The 10,947-nt window shown below is 40.0% G+C and overlaps 1 protein-coding gene across 1 annotated transcript; it reads left to right on the plus strand.

The window, feature by feature from the left end:
• The first annotated feature begins 3,736 nt into the window (after window positions 1-3,736).
• On the plus strand, window positions 3,737-10,454 carry LOC109920974 (extracellular calcium-sensing receptor-like). Its single transcript, XM_020521028.2, has 5 exons — window positions 3,737-4,021; window positions 4,732-5,565; window positions 6,390-6,617; window positions 9,338-9,461; window positions 9,547-10,454. Exons 1-5 carry the CDS (start codon window positions 3,737-3,739, stop codon window positions 10,452-10,454), a joined length of 2,379 nt encoding a protein of 792 aa, XP_020376617.2.
• Window positions 10,455-10,947: the final 493 nt, after the last annotated feature.

The raw sequence follows: 10,947 nt of genomic DNA on the forward strand, positions 1-10,947 counted from the left end.
ATTCTGGGCGGCATATTTTCAGCGCATTTAGATGTGAAACATGATGTTCCATCATTTGCTATTAAACCAAAAGACATGCATTGCGAAAGGTAGGTCAGTGCAGTAAACGATAATAAGATTCTGATTTCACGTAAACGTACATCTGGATTAATTTTCTGGGTAATCATCAACTGAAACATTTAAACAGTTTTGTCTTTGTTCTTAACAACATTGTGAATAATGTTCGTTCTTAGCTCTCTAAACAATGCGACAAAGTCCAATTGCAATTCAGTATTGCATACGACGAAAGGGCAAAATGAGTTCTCAAGAGTCATATCAGAGTCGAAAGGTTTATTTTGTTTCTCTCTCCACAGATGCTGCCAGACGTGCTGGGTTCTTCTGGCAATATCTATATTTGTGTTTGTTTAAGGGTAACTGGTTACTTGTAATGACACGGAATTGTTGACGAACTTGTTTTAAAAAATTGTCCTTCCATTGTAAAAACTGGACAAAAACTTCTAAAGGAGTCCGAAAATGATTTATGATGCATCAAAGCATACATATTACGTGGATATGAATTCAAAACACACTTTGTTTGCCAGTGGTAATTTTATTGGATCAGTTAACCAGTGTACTGTGTTTATCTGCGCATAATGTCTGCATAATATTTGGCAAAGACGTATTAAATTGCCGAAAAGTCGTGCGCGGTTAGCCTGACATCAATTTGCTGCGTGCACTGTGTGACAATTTGAATCCTTGTGTTCTTACTGATGCACAATACTCTTTTCGAGATAAGTGACGAGATGGCTAAATTACTGAAAGACGTTGGGACTAAACACAAATACAATGATCCCACAAATTTATAAACTATTTTGGCTAGATAGTTGTGTCCCATTTCTCGATATATTACTCTTTAAATCTCCTTCTCTTTCAGTTTTATTTGTCAGTTAAGTATGGACTTGATAAGTATGAGGATATAAAAAAAAACCCAACAGGTGAGGATTCGCTGTGGAATCTCGTAGTGAGGAGAGGAGCAGAGAAGTAACAATAAGCAACACCTAAGTAACAGTGATCGTATACTTTATGATAATGGAAAATGAGAATGAAGACTGGCATATTTATGAAGGAAATCAGGAAAAAGATTTAGGGAAATTTGATTTTGCGGTGTGAATCATGATGTTTCATCAGTTGCCATTAGTCCAACAGACTCGTATTGCGTAAGATAGGTCAGTGCAATAAACGCTAAGAAATCCCGATTTCACATCACCATACGTCGGGAACAATCTTGCGAGATTAGAACTTGTGCAAGTTAACTGGACAACCATTGACGATGTAGAATAGACTATGTAGGACACCATGGGAAACAGGTAAAACGATGCTCAAAGTGCTGGAAAATACATTCTGTTAAAAAGAAGGAATGAACTGAATACTGGTCAGACTGCTGGTCTATGTATTTATATAAGGGGACATGTGCGTTCCAGGAAAGAGGCAAAAGTTAACTACACAGAAGAGAAATGCATGATCAGAGAGAATAAGACGAGATGAGTAAGAAAACTCTGAAGGACAAACAGGAAGATAAAGAGGAGCTAAGAGATTAAATTACCCAAGCAGCATTATAAAACCTCTAAAATATTTTGCAGATACATCAATAGATGAGAAGGCTTTGCTGGGAAAAGAATTTCCCCTAAAGATAGAGAGAAATACTTACTTGATTAGTTCTCTAGCAGGGAGCTAGAGCAAGCAGGCATACATTTACAGAATGAGACGAGCAATGTGACATGTGCGACTGAAGTTAAAAAGGATCTACAAGATACGCTAAACCAATTCCAGGTTGATTGCAGCCACATATTTTAAAAGCATGTGGGGGCGACATAGCAGAGAGCTTTACTCGAGATATTTCACCTCAAACAAAAAAAAACAGATACATTAGTAGAGGGCTGGTGAGTGGTTCATGTAAGCCATTTAACGGGGAAAGGAAATGACAAACCAGCCAGCCGAACATCAGGGACAGGAAATGAAATGGAAACCTGATGTAAGTGGAAATTAAAACATTTAGAAATCAGAAATATACTATCAAAACGCTAGAACTGATTTACGAAAGATAAAATTTGCTGTCTAATTATCTTGATTTGTTACGAAGGAAATAGAAGAAAAGTGAATGCACCTTTTGTGGACTTTGAAAAGCCTGTCGATAAGGTGCATCAAAATAGACGAAGGAATAAGATCAGACCATATGGATCAGAGGAAAGTGACAGAATGGATTGCAAATTATCTTCAAGTCAGAAAACAGAGATTGACAAAGAAGACGTTATTCAAAGTGGGAAGAGATTTTCCATTCGTATCCACCCGGGTATCAATACTGTTTGCATGAACTAGATCCCTATTGTGTGGAAGCAGGCCATTCGGCACATACAGCCGACACTATGAAAAGTTCGGAATATCATGAAAATCTCGGAAAGTCAGGAAAGCGAAAGAATGTCTCATTTTATGCGGAACAGCATCACGAGAGGCCATCAAGTTATCAATATTTCTAATATATCCAACTTCCAGTGAGGAGCACAGTGAAAGCATGCAAAGCTGAACATTTTTACAACTGTTCCTATAACTTTTTGACTTTGGTGCGGTCTTGGAATTTTATCTCTGCGCACTCAGTAATATTGGAAGGAATTGGCAAGGGCCAGTAGCGAGACATACTTGTCGCGGATCTCCGTTCCGGTTGAGGTCATTGGACGACATTTGAGGCTAATGGCATGGTCGCGCGGTTTACGGTCTTCTGGCAGCTAATATTTTTAACTGTTTATATAATATATGTTTTTACAGTGTTTTAAGTTTTCCTAGTTGCTGATATCTGTTTGCAAATGTTTTCTGGAGTTTTACGTCTTCCCAGATACTTTGTGCGCCTCTTGATATTTTCAGACACTTTCAAGGGTTTATTCGTTCATTGATTTAATTTAACTCCTCAGATCTCTCATTCAGAGAAAAGGGCAAAGCAGGGTGGGGTGGAGATGAGCAGCGTTTGTTTTCGGATAGGGTGGTGGGAAGTAGGTCGGGTATTGAGTAGATTGGGATTTGATAGATAAAGGGATGCTGGATGTTGGTAATGCTGGTGTCCTGGTTCTTAGTGGACACTGGATTATAAAAGGGCACCAGTGTATCAGACGTGTACCGCGCTTAATGAATGCAGAATGCTTGGGCAACGAGAGGTGTAGGTCTGCAGGTGCTGTTGCCAACAGCTTGCTGTGGGATCCAACATGAGGTTGGGGTGCCGGGATGCTTTGACATTCCCGCTTGTGTCCAGGCTGTTAAACATTTGTAAAACCAGTCAGAAGTCACTTCACTTGATGAAGGAGCACCGATCTGAAAGCTTGCGATTTCAAAAAATACCTGTTCGAATTACAACCTGGTGTTGTGTGACTTCTGACTTTGCCCACCCCAGTCGAATATCGGCACCTCCACATTACTTGTAAAACTGACATACATCAATGTATGCAGCAGGACATGTGGCGGACAATCCACCCAGTTTTGCTGACTGATGTGATCTGTCTGGATCATGATCTTGGGTTCCCAAGGAGGTCTTTTTGCCAAACCGCCAAATCCAGGGTAAGTCGGTTGACCGAAATTTGCATTGCCATAGCTGATCTGAATTGAGGTGAGCGCCTCAACGGGGCTGGAAGATCTGTGTGAATGAGATCTGCATAATTGCATGGTGAACTAAACATGTATTTCATTTCCCTTCGCATCTACCCACAGCTTTGACATGACGAAGTTTCGCCTGATGCAGACCATGATATTTGCTATTGAAGAAATAAACCGCAGTAAAACTCTACTTCCGAATATCACTCTGGGATATGAGATCTACGACGACTGCTCGACGTCCGCGATAGCATTGAAAGCAGCGCTGGCTTTATTGAATGGAAAGGAAGAAAGAATTGAGCATCCTGAATGTAAAGGTTCCTCCAATGTTGCAGCTATTATTGGCTGTGATATATCCACATCCTCAATTGCAGCCGCAACGACAATTGGAACGTTCAGAATCCCAATGGTAATGTGTCAAATAGTTGGCTGTTTTTTATTCAACGCCGTTATAAGAATAGGATCAAGTTAATGGTGATAAAGGTCATTTGGTCCATCGAGTTGGTACCGACACTTCGAAGTGCATCCCACCCTGTTCTGGAAACCCCGCATTACAGTGGCATTCCACATAGCTCTCATATTCCTGTTCACAGTGGTGCAATTTAACATAGACATTCCACCTTATCGGCATATCTCTGGCCAGTGGAACAAATCAGCAGCAACCGGCAGAATCCCACGCAGACAAGGGGAGAACGTGCAAACTCCATTCATTCACCAAAGACTGGAATGCAACTGTGATCCCCGACGCTGTGACTGCTGACCACTGAGCCGCTGTGCCGCCGGAATTTCCATTAGGTTAGAGTTTCTATTTATTAAGATTTTTTTGAATTAAAATTTTACTTACTGTCTTTGTGGGATTTGATCCAACATCCCTTAGAACCTTATGTTGTGGATTACTTATCCAGTGAAATTACCTTTGCCACCAGTGTGCCACAACCTGCCATATACCTTTGATTAATTCGGTCGATTACCTTCCAATCGCAAGTTTTAAGATTTAATATTGCACTTATGTGCAAAAATAAAAAAAAAGTCATTCGTCCTGAAGATCCTGGAATAAAACATTTTTAAATGATTCCATAAACGCTGTATGTTTTCACACATTTACTATTTTTTCTGCAGGTTAGTTACTTCTCCACTTGCTCCTGTCTGAGCGACAAGCAGGAGTATCCGACTTTCTTTAGAATGATACCAAGCGACAAATATCAGTCCAAACTTCTTGCTGATCTTGTGAATACTTTTGGCTGGAATTGGATTGGGACTATTAGAAGCAACACAGATTATGGGAACTTTGGAATGAGAACATTTATCGAAGAGGCCCAAAAACATGGGATTTGCATCGCGTACTCTGAATCGTTTTACAGAACCGATCCCGCTGAGAAAATCAGGAAAATTGTTCAGGTGATCAAAGAGGCAACTACCAAGGTTGTAGTTGGATTTCTGCATGGCGGAGACATGCGAGTGTTAATTAAAGAAATTTTGCGCCAAAATATAACGGGAATACAATGGATTGGAAGTGAAGGTTGGGTTACAGAAGATATTTTCTCACCTGAAGAAAGAGGAAGGTTTCTTATTGGGGCCATCGGTCCAACAACCCGTAGAACGGAAATAGACGGCCTCAGAGATTATCTTGTGAAAATTCACCCTTCGAGGTTTCCTGACAGCATATTTGTGAAGAAGTTTTGGGAAACTGTATTCTCGTGCACTTTAACAAACGGCGAGACGACAATGACTGGAAGTTCTGCTTTTCAAGTGCAACCATGCACAGGGAATGAACATTTAGATGGGTTAGAAAATGCCTATCTTCCAGCGATAATGGACGGAAGTTCCTACCACGTGTATAAAGCGGTATATGCTGTCGCTCATGCACTTGATGATATGCTGTCCTGTGAAGAAGGCAATGGCCCCTTTATGAATAATACTTGTGCTCATATTTTGAGCTTTGAGCCCTGGCAGGTAGGAAGATATTTCAGTTTGTTCCAGATAAATCCCATTGACGCCATCAAACGTCGACGTGCGTACTATTCTAGTTCCAACAATCTCCGTTGTAACAACCAATCTTATTTAGAAGAATCCAATATTTTCCTCAGAGAATGAGAGAAAAAAAACATGCTAATTTGATAAGTATGTATCAAAATAAAAATTGAATACACAAAATATTGGAAATTTACTCACAGTAGACAGTTGGATATTAGGCCCAAAAGGAGCATTTTTAAAAAAGACCGCCAAGGCCTGAAGCTCTTCAGCAACATTCTATTATCAGTGAAGTGCTTACAAACTTTCGACACTGTTGTGATATATAAAACAGAAAAGCCAAATGGTATCCAAAAGCTTGCCACAAATAACAATGTGACAAACGGTCGGAATTTCGATGTTAGTTTTTTTTTGTGAGGTAGATAGTGGCGAGATTTCTCTTTGCAGCATCCTGCAGGTGCCGCATTCTCAGTGGCATGTTTCATTTGAAACATGTCACTTCGACAGTTCAGCACTCATTGAGAACTGCACCGTGGTGTCAGATAGTCAAATATTTGTAGTGGAAAAGTCTCCATACTTTCTCAATCAGAGCCATTCCGTCTAACATCCCATTTTAAGCTGAAAGCAAGATAAGAATCTTGCAAAAATGCAAGATGGATCCCCAAACGCTATTTGATACTTTCCAGATGTTGATTTGTGATATTGTGCATTTCTAACATGCGAGTGTTCATTTGTTTCAATTAATTTTAATGTATGTGCCCCAATGACAGTCTAATATTTACCCGCCTTGCATCGTTCTCCTGTAGTTGCTGCATTACCTACAGTCGGTAAATTTCACTGCTAAGAATGGGGAAATCGTGCATTTCGACGCAAATGGCGATCCAGTCCCAACGTATGAATTAGTAAATTTACAAATGAATTTGGAAGGATCAATTGCAATTGTAAATATTGGATATTATGAAGGTTCCGCACCGGAGGGACAAGAACTTGTCCTGAACATCGGAGATATTGTGTGGAGCTCCACTGGAAAGCAGGTATGATCCTGACGACGCTTTGAGAAACTATGGTTAAAAATTGACATTTAGACCCAAAAAAGGAAAGCTAACATGTGATTTAATGAATCCTTAGACTGTGGCCGTCACTCTTAAGGTCGTTATTTATTGTCCTTTCTTACAGCGCTAGTTTTATACACAACTAACGAATTTTCTCTGTCACTCCCTTCCATTTTAGCCTCTCTTCACCTGTCAAAGCATTACATTTTGTGGCTCCTTCGCACTGCGAATATTCTGTGCTGTTCAACAGCTGGGAATTGCTGTTTGCATTCTCATTGTAATTGCATTTTTATTCAAGGCAGCCGACATGAAATTGATTCATTAGTTTTCGAAGTCATCTGCTTTTAATTCTTCAGTGAGTTTGAATATTTTTGTTTGCATTGTTTGTATATGTCCGGAAAGTTAGGCTTCAAGACGAAAGGCCTCTGGACTCAAAATGTCCGCTTTGTTTTATCTTCGTAGATGCTGCCTGACCCGCTGATTTTGTCCAGGAATTCCTGTATTTGTCTGTTATAGCCAATCGGCAAGTTTTTCTTTCAAGCCGTGAGCTGTTGTAGGATTTTAAGATTACGAAAGGTCTTGATTGAATAGATGAATTGAAAGTACAAATTCCTGCAGCATAAATGTGGTTACCTCACCAGACAAAACTTGCATAGTACCCCCAAAATGCTCTTGAAACAAATGATATAGGTGGATTTAATGGGAACATGCGGAAACTCCCAAGAGAGAAAATAATTGACATTTAATCAACTCATTATGAATGTAGAGTGTTGGAATAAGTTTTCATGGATTATCATAAGAAGCAAGGAGCAGTTCGTTTCTCTGCTGTCGATTCTAGATCAATTATGTAAATAACGTCACATGAATGCAAGCTTGTGATGTTATTTCTGGTGGCAACACTCCTATACAGATAGAATATCGCTGCTTTTGGTGGGATTATTCCAGCTGCAGACAGAATTCATTCAGTGAACCGTGCAAAGCGTTCTGAGCTGACAGATGATAATTACTATTATTAGATCGAAGGAAAGAAATCCGTGCCCTCAATGAATATATACGAAAGTTTCACCGATAAGTCTCAACTTGATGTTATCGAGACTACACCCCCCCCACCCCACCACTACCACCATCATGTAACAACACGTGTTCTTTACGTTAGCAATGTATTTTACTGTATGCAAACTGTGTTTATGCGACCAATTCCTCACCCACGATCTCCGAAGCAATCTTTAAAATCAATATTCTTTTCTCGTCGACCACAGTGTCGACGTTGATGCGCGCACTCGAAGCGAATCACTGATGATGTCAATCATCTCACAGACACATATCTCTCAGTTCTTTGTTCAATTTCGTACAGTCATATTAAGAAAATCTAGATTGTCAAATGCCTAATTTATTAAGAGATTTTGTCAAAACGATGTTCGATGAATTCGCTTGTAAGTACTACATGTCTCTGAACTAATACTGATTTTAACAGGCAGAGCAACATTGTCAATATTTTGAGCAGTGTTATCCATTTTAAAAAAAATACATATTTTATTGCATATTACTTAATTGTTTTAAAAACAAATTACCTCTTGATTAAACAGACAGTTGTGGTATAGCATAGTTAATTTGGCAATAGTCCCTGTGAGGCTTTGATGAGAAAAGAATTTTTTTCCTAATTACTGCTAAGGAAACATTGGTGACCCTTCTTCCACAAACATCTCGATCATCTGGTGCTGGTCCATTTCTAGTGCTGTTGGCAGAAAGTTGAATATCATTTGATTCAACGTGAATTAAATTATAACAATAAATCCTCAAATCAAAGCTATGTGTGACTTGGAGGGCAACTTGTAGGACTCTGTGCTTTCTTTTAAGAAATGACCAGCGCCTGGCACGTGTGTATTACTCACCAGTAATCATTTTATGCCCAGATGCTGTCCAGGTCTTTGTGCATGTGAGTGAGACTTCTGCATTGTCCAAGCAACAGTAAATTTTGAACCAAACACTTCAGTTTCAGTAGATTACGATATATTGATGAGCCAGTAGTATTTAACAGCATTATTAATATTACCATCTTGCTGACTCCTGAGTGATATTTATCTGGATTGGAACTGGAATTGTCATGTCTGGAGTTTCTGCTCTATCCAATGCACTCGGGCATTTTTTGATATCATTTGGGGTGGATTGCTGTGTTGCTGACGTCTCACGTCTGTAATAGTAGGGATCGAAAAATCACGTGGTGTTGGGTTACTTGTTGGCTGTCTTGGGCTAAAGGCCTTTGAAAACATTTGAGAGCGTAATGGCTGTGTTCCACTATCATTGCGGAAGGGTAGGTTACTGAATCCTCGACCTTGTTTGAAGTGCATACTTCACCACAATCACAAACGATGAGACGTGGCAAATAGAGAATTATGGACACCCATATTCCAGTGGCAGAAAATTGACCAAGCATACAACTAAGGTCTCAGATGCAACAGAAAATAGCCAAAGAATTGACATGATCTAGAATGCACCGCCTGGAGGTAGCAATGCACGGGGCAGTCAAAATTCAAAAGATGATTGGTGCAATATTAGAAAGGAAAACATGACAGATCACAGTGGCAGACCAGACTACCCGGCCATAGGGAATCACTCTAGCAATGACAAAATGCTAACAATTCTGTGTGTTTCGCTCTGAGTCAATAATATGAACAGCACACTCATCGTTTCCTCTGTTTTAGATTCCACGTGCCCTTTGTTCTGAACCTTGTCCTCCCGGGACAAGAAAGGTCAGCAGGAAAGGTCAGCCAACTTGTTGTTTCGACTGCGCAGAGTGCGCCGATGGTGAGATCAGCAACATCACAGGTACACACAAACATGGAGCCGAATACCATGTCAGTTTGTGGCAACAATCAATCTTGTATTAAAAAAAAATCCTTCATCGTTTCAGATTCCACCGATTGCGTGAAGTGTCCTTTGGAATACTGGTCCAATCAGCAAAAAGATCGATGTATTCCCAAAAAGATTGAATTTCTTTCCTTCCAAGAGGTTCTCGGCTACGTCTTAGTGGCCCTTGCTTTAGTGGGAGTGTGCCTTGCACTGGGTGCAGCTGCTGTCTTTTTCCAGTTTCGGGAAACTCCTATCGTTCGAGCGAACAATTCGGAGCTGAGCTTCCTCCTTCTCTTTGCGCTAACTCTTTGCTTCCTGTGCTCACTTATCTTCATTGGGAAACCAACCGGATGGTCCTGCATGTTGCGGCGGACTGCGTTTGGAATTGTGTTTGTTCTCTGTATTTCCTGCATTTTAGGGAAAACCATTCTTGTCGTGATTGCTTTTAAAGCAAGTCTTCCCAACAACAATTTGATGAACTGGTTTGGCCCGATGCAGCAACGGTTAGGAGTGTTCGGCCTCACATTTCTTCAAGGTTTAATTTGCACGATCTGGCTCATTGTATCACCTCCCCATCCAATGAAAAATATGACGTATTATAGAAACGTCATAATTTTGGAATGTGATATGGGCTCTTTAAAAGCCTTTTATTTTGTGTCCAGCTATATTGGTACACTGTCTACTGTTTGTTTCCTGCTAGCTTTTCTTGCCCGGAAACTTCCTGACAATTTCAATGACGCGAAGTATATAACTTTCAGTATGCTGATCTTCTGTGCTGTTTGGATCACTTTTATTCCGGCTTATGTCAGCTCTCCAGGAAAGTACACGGTGGCTGTCGAAGTGTTTGCTATTTGGGCGTCAAGCTTCGGTTTGCTTATTTGCATTTTTGCTCCGAAATGTTATATCATTTTATTGAAACCGGAGAATAACACAAAGAAAAATGTGATGGGCAAAGGCTCTTCACTGTAGTTCTAAGCTTCCTGTATTTCTACCCGCAAAATGTTCAGTCTGGAGTTGTTCCAAAATTAACATGTCTTGCTGATTAAACAATTCGCGGTACTTTCAAAATTTATTTGTGTTGTAATAAATGGTAAAACAATTTAATTCGATGTCGTGTCAAACTTCTACTTATTTGTGAAGACATTTTCGTAGGCTAAGTTTAAAATATTGACACTGATATCTTATGTTGGTATGCAAATTAATTCCGTGCACACGCAGCACTTTAATCTGGTTGACTTTTGTATCCTTCCGTATTGGTTTTCGTTTAGCTCTTTGACTGGAGCAATTTTCCTCCTAAAAATGGAAATAATTGTGAATGCTGGAAACCAGAATCGAAGGGAGATAATGATGGAAGATCTCAGCAGGTCTGGCAGTATTCGTGGGGAGAATTTCGAATTTACCTTTCAGGTCCAATGACCCTTCTTCAGAACTGCTGGTAACTCAGAAAATGTCTTACTTTTGT

Source organism: Rhincodon typus, chromosome 13 (genome assembly GCF_021869965.1).
Source record: "Rhincodon typus isolate 14 chromosome 13, sRhiTyp1.1, whole genome shotgun sequence".
Classification (NCBI taxonomy): Eukaryota; Metazoa; Chordata; class Chondrichthyes; order Orectolobiformes; family Rhincodontidae; genus Rhincodon; species Rhincodon typus.